The following is a 15,289-nucleotide window of genomic DNA, read 5'->3' on the forward strand; positions in this document are numbered from 1 at the left end:
CATTCATCTGAGCAAGTGGAGAGTATTCCATCATACTCCTGACTTGTGCCTTGCACATTATGGACATGCTTTGTAGAGTCAGGAGGTTACACCAGAGGTTTCAGTTTCTGACCTGCTCTTGTAGCCACTGTTTTTAGCTTTTCCAGTTCAGTTTCTGTTAACCCCCCAGGATGTTGATAGTGAAGAATTCAGCGATGCTAATGTCATTGAATGTCAAGGGAAGATGGTTGGATTCTCTCTTTTTGGAGATGTTCATTATATGGCCCTGTGTAAAAATAAATAATGATCAAATATTTTACGGGATAAAAGCAAATTACTGCGGATGCTGGAATCTGAAACCAAAAGAGAAAATGCTGGAAAATCTCTGCATTCAGCTTTGACAAAGGGTCATCTGGACTTGAAACATCAGCTCTTTTCTCTCCTTACAGATGTTTTATGGGTTTAGTTTAAAGGTTGTCTGAAGGACAGCGGAAGTAATGGATCAAGGAAGTATGAAGATTAATGCATGTTCTGATTAATTATCTTAAAGCACTAATGAGTATGTAGACTTAGTCTTTCCTTGTTAGCTCAGAATATGAAATAGGTTGGATTTAATCTATGGAATGATCAGCTAAAAGTCAAAAAAATCTGTCCTTATTTATTGGTTTCATATGTTCCTTTTATTGAGGTGTAGGCATTCCTCAAAAAGCTGCTTTTTATCTCACAGCCCAAAATTGCTAAATTATTCACAAGACATGCACAAATTATTGTTAATACTTTGCATTTAGTTGGTCTTGTTATGAAACTTGATTTGAAATTGAGTGTGGATGAGAAAGCAGGAAGAAGATGGAGCATGAGTTTGGAAATTATTTCAGTATCCTCTCCTGATAAATACAGTACCCAATATAATACATAATATGTGTTCAATTTGTTGCTAGTAACATTGATGAGAATGTTGTAAGAATGCCTTATCATGTGGAATAAAGAAAATATGGAATGCTTCACCATAAGTCAATTGATGTTGAAGTACGTCATTTTAAACATTTTAATGGCTGGACCCCATGTAAGGCATCATCACCCATGTCCTAATTCACCCGACGCTGTTCATTAAGCTACATTGGTTTTTGGTTTAGCGGTGCCTTGTTTTTTTTAATTTCTCATCCTTGCGTTCAAATTCCACTCTAGCCTTGCCTCTTAATCTCTCTTTTAACCTCCTCCAGCCGACAACCTTCTGAGATCACTTACCTCATCCAACTCTTAACTTAAAAAACCCAAAGCAGAATTTAATGCCATCCTGCCGGTGAGGTTGTGTGTGTGTGGGTGTGGGGGGGGGGGGGGGGGGGGGGCAGGGAGGAGGAGCATTTAATTGGACAGGAGGATGGGGACCCTGCCAAACTTATGCCTTAGTAGTGGTTAGGCTTTCAGCTGCCAAGGCCCTCAGCTCTGGAATTCTTTTTCTCTGAATCTCTCTCTGCCTCTCTCGACCACTCTTTCCTACTTTAAGGCTCTCCTATTAGACCCATTCCTTTGGCTAAGCTGTTAGCAGTCTGTCTAATATTTCCTTATGTGGTGTGACGTCAAATTTTATTTCATAATTCTTCTGTGATGTCCTTGGGATGGTGAGCTGTTAAACAAGTTGTTTTATTGGAAAATATTGGAGGAAGAAAATTGTTCCAAGGTGCAATAGAGAATGGGATGAGAGTAAGTAGTTCCAAAGTAAAGTCAGCACATGACTCCTTTGTGCTGAAGTTTTAATGATACTAAGGCTTATGTATTTATGTATTTGAGGTTCAATTGCTGACCTCTGACATGTTTATATTAACTAGGGTAACACTTAGCCAAGATGGGGACATGGGATGTTTTTTGTGATGGGCATCTCGGCTTCTGGCTTGAGGATGGGTGGAAGCCCCACATCACCTCCATTGGGAACAGCCTTCCAGAATTAAGTGCCCATCAGGCTCTTAACTGGTCAGCACCTGGCCTTGTCCCTGGATTAAGGACTCAGGGACAGGAATCAAGTTCCCCCCCCGCAACATTTCCCAGCCTGCACACCCCTAGTCCCCCCTACCCCCCACTGGTTCTCAAGAGCTATAGTCAAACAAATGCCAGCACTGCCAGTACTGAAGCAATGACAGCAGCTAACAATGCACCCAGCAGCGGCCCAGGATCAAAGGTTCAGACCACAGGTGAGTGAGGGCAGAATGGGGGTCACTGCATGGGGGTTACAGCAGTTGGACAGGAGGGAGCTTGAAGGCAAGGGTAGGGGGTTTCTTTCTGCTGACTGTTAGTCACCATCATTTAGTTATTCGGTGACCATTACTGAAAAGTGTGCATCAACAGACATTGGAGGGGAACAAAACCAAGCTTGGTTGTGATGACTTCCTTGGTTGAATAGTTTGCCAGTAGCCCAGTCAGTGCTGTCATTTGAAGAGTGGTGACTTGGGAGAGCACCTGTGTAACTGAACCCGAGTATGAGTCACTATCACCAGCAGAGAATCAGGAAGATGGTAACACTTCAGATGCTTGTTTGGAAGATGTGTCAGTGTTAATTATGTGCTTTTCCTTGTCTAAAAAGGTGCTTTTTTATCCCCAGTTGTGATTATGTGTGCAAGTAGTCACACCATACGGAAAATCATGCTTGCAGCACACCGACAGGGAATGACCAGCGGAGACTATGTATTCTTCAACATCGAACTCTTCAACAGCAGCCTATATGGTAATTATATATTTTTCTCCCAAGAATTCCGCTGTTTTATACAGTGTTAATGATGATTTCCCTTAGTATTTCAATTCTGATTATTCTTGTTATTGCGATATAACGCAGAGTTCACACAATTAAGCAACCCGTATTTTAAAAAAAATACAGTGAACACTTTATTTTATTCCCTGTCTAACTTTCTTCTCTACACTTCTGAAAACATTGACTGGTGCTTAGGTGTGAAGCTACTCTCTAGCACATTGGCCAGTTGGTCTTTCTTAATGCATGCATCTGAATTTGATCTACATTTTCCCTTGAACAATCACCCATTCTGTGGTGATAAATGGAGTAGAGTGGGCTCTTTGAGGTCACTGCAAAAAAATCTGCATCTTAATTATACAAAAGAAAGCATTAGTCTCATTTTGTGCCCATTGAAAGCCCACTCCATCTCATGTAAATGGGGGTCAAGAGGATGTGGCCAAATACTTCAGTGTATTTCCATTAATCTTAGAACTCAGGCCACCTCAAATAATTAACTCATATTAAGTGGCAGTAGAAGTGACCGTAAATGTTGGCTGAGGCACAGATCACATTGAAGAGTTCATTTTGTGTGCTGCTGCTGGTGTTACTTTGGCTGCATTTCAATTTATTTAGGAACTTGGAGATTCAATGAGGAATTTTACTGCTTTTTCTTTATATCTCTGCTGACAGTTTTGATCTGAATTGGGGACACGGATATTTACAATCTATAATCAGCTAAATTTGTCGATGATAGCAAGAAATGTAGGAAAGTGAATTACCAAGAGGAAGTAAAGAGTCTGCAAAGGGATAAAGATAAGTTAAGTGAAAGGGCAAAAAGTCTAACAGAGAGAAAATAATGTGGGAAAATGTGAGCTTGTCCACTTTTGCAGGAAGAATAGAAAAGCAGCATGTTATATAAATGAAGAGAGATTGCAGAGCTTGGAAGGGTAGAGGGATCTGGATGTCTGGGGTACAATGAACCACAAGAAAAGTCAGAATGTAGGTACAGCAAATGATTAGGAAGGCAAATGGAATGTTGGTGTTTATTGCAAGGGGAATGGACCATAAAGGTAGGGACCAGGGGCTGAATTTTGCATGCCCCCTCTGGTCATGTTTTTGCAGGGAGGGGCAGATAAAATAGGGCGGGTGCCAACCCCTGAGATCATCCCTATAAGAGGAGGGTTGTGTAGGGCGGCAAAATCAGCAGTCTGTCAGCCATATTTAAACAAATAATCAAGGAGCAATCACGTTTGCTAACATGTTTGTTGATCATATGTTGTTCATTACAAAACATGTTTAGCGTGTGCAGTCAGGCACAAGTGGGCAGACTGCCTTTGTCAAAAGCTTTTTAAAAGGGTGGGAAAAAAGGTGTCCTTTGCATTTCAGATAAGTACTAAGATAGTACCTACTCTTTCTTCCTACTTGCCTGTTCTATAAGGCACACCAGCTCACCTCGCAAGCAGTCCCAAGACTCTGGATTTCCTTGGCTCTAAAATCCACAGGCATTTTTCTTGGACCTGTTTGCAGTCCTGCTGGCACCCACTAATGTGCTCTTGGTGTTTCTGGACCGCTGGAGCTGCTGATCAATCCAATTTGCTGGCAGGTCCTGAGGGTGTGATGTCCTCCCTTCTGAGGGGTGGAAGTCCCACTTACAGCCCATTTAGCTCAGCGGCAGTGTGTGATTGTGGGATGGGGTAGTGTTCAGGGTAGCGTTCAGTGTCCAGATTGACTTTGCTTCTGGGTGAAGGTGTTGCTGGGAGGCCTCTTGATCTCATTTACATATGTCAGAGGACCAATGGCATTATATGAAAGTTTCCTGGATCTGCACTTCTACTGTACTTTTGGAAATTTAGACTAAATCAAAAGAGGCATAGAAACTGTCAGGAATACATGACCATGATGGAAGTGAGGAGCTTTTAGTGTGGAGCATCTCGAATGTTTGAAAACCAATTTCTACTGCTGAAATATACCTTACTGAGCGTCTTGTGGGATGAGGAGATTTTTTTTGACTATATTTAACTGCACTTGCTTCTGAAAGTGTTAACTCATTGGCATTTTTATTGACCCTTTAACTGCTTCTTAGGAGCAATTATAACATTCACCTATGAGGACCTTTTGAAGCAATTGTGTGTAAGCAAGAAAGCAAACAAAAAACAGCTGATCATATCTGAACTTGAGGAAACATGACGGCATTATTGTAAACGGTTAACCAACATTAAATCTTCTATTTTATTCTTAGGAAATGGCTCATGGAAGCAAGGAGATAAATTTGATCTTGAAGCCAAAGAAGCATACCAGTCACTTCAAACCGTGACTCTACTGAGGTCAGCGAAGCCAGAGTTTTACAAGTTCGCTGCTGACATGAGAAATAGATCACGTCATCATTATGATTTGACCTCTGAAGATGATAATGTAAGTCTGGTGTAGAATTTAAAAAGAGCCACTTAATAATTGTCAATTCAGATCAGGTTACACTTAAATCTGGGAGGTAGTGATCAAGCGAAGGATTGGCTGAAGAGAATGATTTGATTGGATTTATTATTGTCACATGTATTGGTGTACAGTAGAAGTATTGTTTCTTGCACTATACAGACAAAGCATACCGTTCAAGAGTACATAGGGGAGAAAGAAAGGATAGAGTGTAGAATATAGTGTCACAGTCATCTGGGTCACTTCTGTGTCAGAAGTCTTCGGAGTCCAAGGATCACCAAATCTGTAAGAGATTTATATAGAACATGATTAGAGAGTTTAAAGGACTTAGAGTATAGTTTTAAGAGCGTGAGAATAAAAGAATTGGAGGATATGCCGGGGACAGCTCGCAAGAAGTCGCCTCACTCCTACACCATTTTGAATTGAATATGACAGCAAAGTAGTCAAGTGATCACCTACTTCCATTAAACAACTTTTGTTAATAACTTACTTTGTTACTCCAGTTATGACAATTTAAGAAAGTTTACTGAGCTCACAAATGGTCAATTCAGTAAAATTAAATGTAAAATAGAACATATGGAAGCTGAGGGAACGAGGTTGATTGATATTGTTAATTATGGCTGAAAGAAAAACATCATTTCAAAGCTTTGAGTCTTGCATTCGTCAGGACAGATAAACAACAATTTACACTGCATGAGAGAATAATGCTGATTGGTTGGCAAATAGACTGTGTTTGGTAGAGGCATTGCCATGCAGAATGTACCAGAAATTACTTAACTGCCAAGCTTTAGTTTACATTCAAACCAAGTAAGTTGACCCCGATTAAGCATTGCCATGAGGAATGAACCAGGAATGGCTGATGCCAAGCTTTTGCTTATTTCAAAAAGGTGCAATGTGCGGACAAAATTCTGTTTGCAAAGGACCTGTGTGTCAATATATGTAGCTTCTAGCATGTGTAAGTGAGCCACACTGCAAAAATTGATTGTTTAGGAAGTGTTGTCTAGTTGCAGAATAGCATCTAATATTTTCTCTTTTTTAAACATGGGCTGGTTCAGTATGGTCAGTACTTTGTCTGTTGTGATCAGCCAAAGGGATGTGTTTTTTATCACGATCCACCAGTCATTGGGATGTAAGGCTGACAAACCTGGCATCACCACCATATGTAATACAACATGTCCTAGTTTTAGCCAAAGCCCAGCATAGAATAGCAATAGATATTATTGAGAAAGTAAGATTGAAAGTGTAAGATAAGGTGCTTTGGCTCAACTATTTGTACAATAGAATTTAAGATATTAAATGCATCTGAACTAAATGCCTGGCTCAATAATCTTCCCTGTTGCCTTGGAGGTACCACTTTGCATTTTCAGCCCCATACTTGGTCATCCAGACCATTAAGCTGCATGCTGAAGGCTTTTTAGGGTAAATGCTACAAATGATAATTCTGGAAACTCAGTTGAGAAGGGTGGAAGGAGTCAAAGGATGGCAGAAGCGAGGCATTAACACTGTTCTCAATCAGTCTGGACATTTGAAGTACTGCTTTGAACTGCTTCTAATGGACTTCTTATCCTTCCTTAAATTAGTAGAGTAAAACTGTACACCCGGTGCAATCTAACTAATGAGTTAACTTGCCTGGTTTATAATCTTCTTTCTACTCCACTGGTCCTGGCTTAGATATCGGATTCCCCAGTCTTCCACAGAACATTACCAAAATTATATTACATATAATTACACAGAATTGATAGCTCACAAACAGACCATTTGGCCCAGCTGGTTTATATCAATGTTCATTCTCAACACCAGCTTCCTTCCACCCTTCTTCGTGGAACCCTGTCAACATAAACTTCTATTTAATATTTCCATGTAAATTTGTCTGGCTTTTCCATAAATGAAATAGAATTGCTAATGTCAACATGAGAGCCACGTTAGACCAATCTCATTCTCAGAAAGACAGTTTAAAAAATCACAATGACCTTCTCCAGAAATTTTAATATTTGTTCATGGGATCTGAGTGTTGCAGGCAAGGCCAACATTTATTGCCCATCCTTAGTGCCCTTGAGAAGGTGGTGGTGAGCTGCTTCCTTGAACCGCTGTAGTCCACATGGTGTGGGTACACCAGTGCTGTTAGGGAGGGAGTTCCAGGTGCTTGACTCAGCGACAACGAAGGAACAGCAATATAATTCCATTGGAAGCAAACTTGCAGATGGTTGTGTTCCTCCTATGTGTCAGCTGTCCTTGTCCTTCTAGGTGATAGAGGTCGTAGGTTTGGAAGGTGTGATTGATGGAGACTTGTGGGTTTCTTGTAGGTGGTACACATTACTGCCACTGTGTGCCAGTGGTAAGGGAACTGGTACACTGTGCCTTTTAGATGTGTTGAAGCTTAGGGAGTCAGGCAGAGTTACTCTTCACAGAATTCCCAGTCTCTGACCTGCTGTTCTATCCAGTTCAGTTGGGGATTCAGCAATGTAAATACCATTGAATGTCATGGGGAGATGGGTACATTTGTTTTTCTTGGAGAGGATTATTGCCTGGTGTGGAATGACTGTTACTTGCCATTTATCATTCCAAGCCTGAATATTATCCAGGTCTTGCTGCATATGGACACAAGCAGCTTCAGTGTCTGAGGAGTCATGAATGGTGCTGAACATTGTGCAATCATCAGTGAACATCCCAATTCTGACCTTATGATGGAGGGAAGATCAGTAATGCAGTAGCTGAAGATGATTGGACCTATGACACTAGCCTGATGAACTCCTGCAGTGATGACCTGGGGCAGAGATGATTGTCCTCCCACAAATACAATCACCTTCCTTTGTGTTAGCATTACTCCAACCAATGGAGAGCTTCCTCTTGATTCCCATAGACTCAGATCCTTGAGGCCACACTCAGTCAAATGCCACCTTGATGTCAAGGAAATTACTCAGCTCTTGAGTTCAGCTCTTTTGTCCATGTATGGACTTATCAAGTGTCTCCTTGAATTGCTGCAGCCCATATTGCTGTTAAGGAGGGAGTTCCAGCAATTTTATCTGTGATAGTGAAGGAATGGCGGTGACACTTTCCATCACTTTGCCAATGATGGAAAATAAAACGTTGGGGTGGTATTGGTCGGATTGCATTTGTTCTGCTTTAATGGAACAATTTTCCACATTGTTGAGTAGATAGCAGTGTTGTAGCTGTACTGGAACAGCTTGGCTAAGGGGACGGCTAATTCAGGAGCACAAGTCTTCAGTACTGTTGCTGGAATTTTGTCAGGGCCTGTAGCCTTTTAGAATAACAAGTGCATTCAGTCATTATTTTTTATTCATTTGTGGGACATGGGCATCGCTGGTTGGCCAGCATTTATTGCCCATCCCTAGTTGCCGTTGAGAAGGTGCTGGTGAGCTGCCTTCTTGAATTGCTGCAGTCCATGTGCTGTGGGTTGACCCACAATGCTGTCAGGGAGAGAATTCCAGGATTTTGACCCAGCGACTGCGAGGAACGGCGATATATTTCCAAGTCAGGATGGTGAGTGGCTTGGAGGGGAACTTGCAGGTGGTGGTGTTCCCATTTATCTGCTGCCCTTGTCCTTCTAGATGGAAGTGTCATGGGTTTGGAAGGTGCTGCCTAAGGATCTTTGGTGAATTGCTGCCGTGCATCTTGTAGATAGTACACACTGCTGCTACTGACCATCGGTGGTGGAGGGATTGAATGTTTGTAGATGTGGTGCCAATCAAGTGGGCTGCTTTGTCCTGGATGGTGTCAGGCTTCTTGTTGTTGGAGCTGCACCCATCCAGGAAAGTGGGGAGTATTCCATCACACTCCTGACTTGTGCCTTGTAGATGGTGGAGAGTCTTTGGGGAGTCAGGAGGTGAGTTATTCGCTGCAGTATTCCTAGCCTCTGACCTGCTCTTGTAGCCACTGTGTTTATGTGGTGAGTCCAGTTGAGTTTCTGGTCAATGGTAACCCTAAGGATGTTGACAGTGAGGGATTCAGTGATGGTTACACCATTGAATGTCAAGGGGCGGTAGTTAGAATGTCTCTTATTGGTGATGGTCATTGTCTGGCATTTGTGTGGCGCGAATGTTATTTGTCACTTGTCAGCCCAAACCTGGATATTGTCCGGATCTTTTTGCATTTGCATTTCTTGAATTGAATTGCTTAAAGACTGAAAGCAGTGATGCTGGGGACCTCAAGGTAAGGCCGAGATGGAGCATCCATTTGGGAGTGCCCATCGGAGGCACCTCCCCCACTCCTCCCAGGTCATACCCTCTGCTCCTGGCCTGGCACTGCTGGGACTACAGAACTGCTAGCCAATCTGATTGATGGGCAGCTCTCTAAGGCAGAACGTCCTCCTCAGATGCAGACGGAAGTCTCGCCCTGAACCAGTTAACCCTCACCGAGCATAAAATGGCTATGCAGCAGCTGGCTGTTTTGTGGGTGGGTGACCAATCTTTTAGTTGGGGAAGGGGGAGAGTGGGGTAGGCATGGAGGGGTGGAGTGGGTGGAGTACATACTGCATTATAAAATCCAGTCATTACCTTACAATCTTATGATCTGCTATTAAACAAAGACTCCCAAACAAATGTATCACATGATACTACCTCGTAAGTACAGTGGTGGATTAAGCTGACCTGACAGTAAAGTTAACATTATGAAATACCAACAGTGCCAACGTCATTTAGCATCAATAGAGTAACTGGTTTTGAATAGGCTCAGCAGTATCCACAGGACAAACGACAGTAATGCAGCTCATTTGACCAAACTGAAAGCTTCAAAAGACTCTACCACTCAATAAAATGAACAGAACAAAGTAGTCATTCACTTTGTGAATTGATCTAACATCCCAGTGCTGTGCCTCCACCCTTTGCCGTAGCCCCGAGGCCGAGCAGACAGTTGATTTGTAACTTTGTGATAATTCAAGAAATTCAGTACCAAAGTAAATGCATGAAATAAAACAATACGCCAAGAATCAATTAAGACCATTTGAACTGTGCATTCAGTTTAGGCTGTAGATTAATAAAAAGTGGTGCAGTTTAAGTGCTGCTTCCAACCATTTCATTTCAATTAGATTTAAATACATTTAAAAGCAGATGGAGAGAGCTTGTGCCTGCCTGCAGCTCTGTAGCTGACGCATGATGATTACAATTGCATCAGAATTATTAAATATAACCTTCACTTACCTAACATCCCACAGATGTCACGAAGCAGTTTTCTTCCTAATATACATGTAGGAGTTAAAATATCCAAAATGTTTTTCTTTCTGACTTGTGTTATTAAGAAATTAGGTGTTCCAGAAATCAATTCCAGCTTGATTCAGAGACTGTTGGGTGATTTTATTTTAACAGAGAAGGAACTAAGTAATATAGGGCTTAATTTTCAAATTCAGGTCAAGCTCCCGCCCTGGGTTAATTTCCGGGTCTTGATCCTGCGATGCTATTTTGAAGTGTAAATGCGCTGATTGGGTCAGGGGGCGACGTTGGCGCCCAATGAGTGATGCTGAGTGTTAGCAGGAGGCAGGAACTGCCTGCAGAACCAGTTCCATTTACTCTGGGTTGTTCCTGGTCCCGAGCCGGCTACTGTCCCAGCAGCGTCCACTGCTCCAGTTGCTGCTGCTGGGACCGAAGAGCTTCCAGCCATCTGATTGTCCAGCAGCGCCTTGAAGGGTGGATCCTCGTCCTGAGGGCCCCTGGAAACCCCAGCAGCAGGCCTGATAGGGATTCAGTCCCATCAGGGCACCCAGAATTGAGTGCGGTTGAGTTGCCACTGGCTTTCTGGCTGGTGGATGGAGCAACCGCCGCACCATTAAATTCAGTCAATCATGGTTAACCAGTGCAGTGTGAAAAAACAACAAATGTTGAACTGCCTAACTGAACAGTAAGATACAAGTCAGAGGAAATTGCTATCAAATTGTATGATGGCCTCCCCAAACCAGACATTGAGCACCTCTGGTGACTGAAAAGCGAAGGAAACTCATCTTCAACCTTCAATTTGTGCCTTGAAAATTAGTATCCTGAAGCTGAAAATTGTCTGTGTTGTGGGGGCGGAGAAGGGATGATGCAAGGGATGTACCTTGGCTTGTCCATCTAATGTCATATTCAAGCAAGCCTACAAATGGATGAGCAGCCATTTTGAGACAAGGCAAGAGAAACATGGGCTGCTGACCAAGAAATATAAGAAATATATGATAATGAATTGTGTAGAAAAGCTAAATGCAGATTGTTATTTAAAAATTGAATTTTAAGAGTAAAGTAAAGGAGGGTGGTGTAGTTGCTTTGAAGGGAACTCAATATGATAAATACTATGGAGGTTGATCAACAGATATGCTCAAGGTTTAAAATAGACAAAGAAGAGGCTGCTGCAAGGAGCAGAATGTTGTGCAGGCATTGAGGGTCTTGCCATCTACTGGAAAGCCAGCGAGAGATCCACATTGCCTCACAAGCCAGTCAGGCCGTGGCAAGGTCACCAATGGGCCTTCCCCTAAAATCAAGACTCTGGGGGATGAGGGGGTAGGTGGATGTGTGGAAGACTCATATGTACTGAGAGGTTCTTGGTATTCAGCATCATGCTGAGGTTGCAGGCTGCAGGAAATAAACTTATCAAGTCTCGGGGTCGAGAACCAGGTTGGTAATGGGGTGGGGGTTTCTGCAGTGTGGGACTTGGGGAGACACGCGCAGCACCCATGAGTGCCTTTGATTGAGGAACTTCCCGGCCTGGAAGTAAGAAGCTGGCTGCACGGTTTGAGCTGTTGTGCATACTGCATGTCGACAGGGCCCACCTGTAGCTGGGCTAATACCGGTGGCAACAGGATGAGGCCTTGAAACGGTCATTAATTGGCTACTTAATGGGCCTCAACTGGGTGGTGGGGTGGCAAGGTGGCAACCATGGGCCATCCCATCCAGCAGGGTTGAAGTACGCCACCATCCAGCCTGATTACATGCCCTTCCCGCCTCCAGGCTCGCCAGCAGAGAGAGCAGGAGATTGTAGCCAGGTTTTCACCCCCTCCCTCAGACTTGACTTTGCCATCGTGGCCCAGGAACTAGTGCTACCGCAGCCACTTGGCAGTTCCGGGATCAGCCAGTACAGGGATGGAAGGGAGAAAAATAGTCACCTCGCATAGGCGAGGTCAGGAAAGATGCAACTAATGATAACCTGACAGAAATAAGATCATGGGAAACTCAGGCTGGGGTAGTGAGGTGCAGTCTCCTTTTTTTTTGCCCAATTTGACTACTTTTCCCTTCAAATGCTTCCTTGCTTCTGTGAGCTACGGGAGCATCCAGCACCAGTTCAACTATATCCAGCTTGTTTTCACCAGAGAAACAGAGAGAAGTGGAAAACTAATTGCTCAATTGAGTCACTTGTGATGATAATGCCTCGGATTCTACTGCAGTTGCTACTGCTGAGTGAAAAAATAATTGCCAGCCAAAGCAAAAGGCTAGAAGCAAGTACCAATAATCTATTAATAATTTACAGTTTGAAATTCGCACTAGGCCATAGGTTTAAAGTGTTCTATCACACAAACCAGTGCCTGGGTTCTAACAAGTGTTGTTGCCATGGTAAGCTATGCAACACTTCATACAGTTCATATGCAGAAAAGAGCACGGTCACATGATGGAATGATATTATAGCATCAACTGTGTTTCACATTACAGGTTTACACGTGTATAAATACATGTGTATTTGATACACACAGATATACACACATATACATGCATCTCTCAGAAACACACTAAAGGATGCCAAAGCCTATGAAATCCAGAGAATGAGGATGAAGCTGTACTGTTTAAACACTTAACTAGGTGAGTCAGTGATCTTAGTCATGCTGAAATTGTTGAGGCTCAAGAGAAGGTCAATTGCTTTCTGACAGGAAGGGAGGAAATGTCGGAGGGCCAATCAATCTTGCGCCATTCTGGTATGTATCCCAGTTGCCATGACAGAGGCCGGAATATTGATCTGCAGTTCATCCGCATTGACACAGAAGGTACATATTGGAAAAAAATGTGGGAGAACACATAAATTAGAAAAATAAAAAGGTTAACCAAAAAAAAAAGACATTTCCTATTGCACTGAGAGTAAGGTGTAGTTTCATGTAATTCTATAACTGGTACAGATGCCTGTCCACCTGTGAGTGGATATCAGAAATTGCAATGTGCATCCCCAACAATTCTGCATCCACTCACCTTATTGCTCGATTGTCTCACCTGCCTGCCCATCAAATGTATTCTATTGATTCACCAACTTGAAGAAGTGCAGGAAGATCTCTTGGTGTTCTGACAAGCATTCCTCCTTTGATCCACTCTACTGAAAGTAGATGAAGCGTCCTTTCATTCCACTGCTGTCTGTGGGATCCTGCCATGAGCAAAATGGCTGCCAATTTTTGCATTTTGCAGTTCCTGCACTTCAGACTAATTCATTGTTCAGAAGTTTATTCTCTTTGGCAATACTATTTTTAATTCGTGAGGTGTTGGTAGTCATGGTTATGAATTGAGTGGCTATGTAGGGCAGCTCATAGGACAACAATGTGTCAACAATACAGTTTAGGATGGAAGTCGCATGTAGACTGGAACAGATAGAGATTTCATTCGTGAATTAGTCTTTTTTAAAAAATAACAATTCAGCAGCTTTTATGGCCATTATTTCCTGATCTAGTTATATAAAATTACAAGATTTAGTCAACTCAATTACATACCTTCTGATTGTGAGATTTGAACTCATAAGTTCTGGGTTGTTTGCCTCTAGTTCGCTACCAAAATATTACTTTACCGTACCCCTCGAACCATGTGCTTAGAGACATGATAATATTCAAGTCATTTTGCTTTTTGCAGTCTCAACATTTCATTCATTGTGGTAATACCTGCCCACCCCACAATGGTGGATAGTTAAATGGGCCAATGAAGGGATCAATTGGGGCAAGTTGCTGTCTTCATCAGGATCTTCCCAACATCAGAATAGCTACTGCTGATGCTGGAAGTGGCTCCCTGGCAGCAAGCCAGGGGACGTTTTTCGCCCTCTGTCAAATCCCCCACCATAGAGGCTCTGTTATGAGAAGGCCTCAACCGCGTATACAAGCAATTTAGTGAAGAGGCATCCCCTTTACAATGATAGCCTGACAGCTGTGGCCATGTTTTATTTGTAAATTATCAGAAGGCTTCAGAGAGCACTTCCTATTTGAGTCACCCTTGTGGTCTCCTACCTGCCTCAGCAGTGTCCACTTTTTCCAGTTGGGCTGCTAGCAATCCACAGCTTCAGGCTCTCCAATTGGACCTCCTGCCTCAGGAAAACATCTGCTGTTGTTGATTGGATGGTGAACACGAAGATGACCTCTAAATGGCTGCCTCCTGTGAGATTGTGATGTCATGTGGCTAGCTAAAATCAGAGAAGTCCCAACAGCAGAAAGATTTCAAAGTCATAAGTTTCCGCCCTTGGGTGAAGGTCAGTGACAATAACTTGTTCAGTTTCTAAGCATAGAGAAAACCCTGAAGAAGCAAAGCAGAAACAACATGCAAAGCAAACTAGAAGCAGCTGTTAAAAGCAAGGGTGAGTACGTGTCGAATTTTTAAAAAGTTAACAAGTGATTGCCATCTTGTGATGTAACTTAAGACATACCATCAGTCAGCACTAGAACTTCTTGGAATCTGTGGCAAACATTATATCATGCTGATTTTTTCAATGCCATTGATGATAAATGGGAACTTTAGGTGTGCGAATAAATTACAACTTCATTTGTAGCTAATTTGTTCCAAATAATGCAGAAACATTTTGAATTATAAATGCCTGACTTGTTCTTTAGTGTGCTTAGCCAAGCACCGACTACTGATAGACAGGCCTTTGTGTCTCCTGCAGTCCTAGGAATAGGAAGAAATGCTTGAGTATGACACTGGATAATTTGTCACAATGAATGGCTCTATTCAGTAGTCAGAGTACTCTTGAAGGAACGGCGTAATAAATAAAGTGAACTAAGTACAGTCCTGCCTGAAACGGTAAACTTCTGAGAACATGTTCTCTGCTTATTAATCTCATCTTTTCAACCATAACTTAACAAGAACACTGAGTTAAGCATTCCCATTCATCCCGATTTAGCTCCTATTTCTTGAAGATTTAAGTTAATGTATTCTTGGCTGAATAGTATAAAGGTGCAAGCATAGAAAAGTGTCTTGACGGTTGCAATGTACTTGTGTTCAAAAAATA

At 42.4% G+C, this 15,289-nt stretch overlaps 1 protein-coding gene across 4 annotated transcripts in view; it reads left to right on the plus strand.

Annotated features, from left to right (window-relative positions):
• The window catches only part of npr3 (natriuretic peptide receptor 3), an 80,281-nt gene that overhangs the window by 20,748 nt on the left and 44,244 nt on the right, over positions 1-15,289 (plus strand). For all 4 annotated transcript variants that reach the window (XM_078222114.1, XM_078222123.1, XM_078222142.1 and 1 more), the window contains exons 2-3: positions 2,573-2,695; positions 4,938-5,110. In XM_078222114.1, the coding sequence (XP_078078240.1) occupies positions 2,573-2,695; positions 4,938-5,110 (296 nt within the window). The remainder of the gene's footprint in view (positions 1-2,572; positions 2,696-4,937; positions 5,111-15,289) is intronic.

This window comes from Mustelus asterias, chromosome 1 (assembly GCF_964213995.1).
Source record: "Mustelus asterias chromosome 1, sMusAst1.hap1.1, whole genome shotgun sequence".
NCBI lineage: Eukaryota > Metazoa > Chordata > Chondrichthyes > Carcharhiniformes > Triakidae > Mustelus > Mustelus asterias.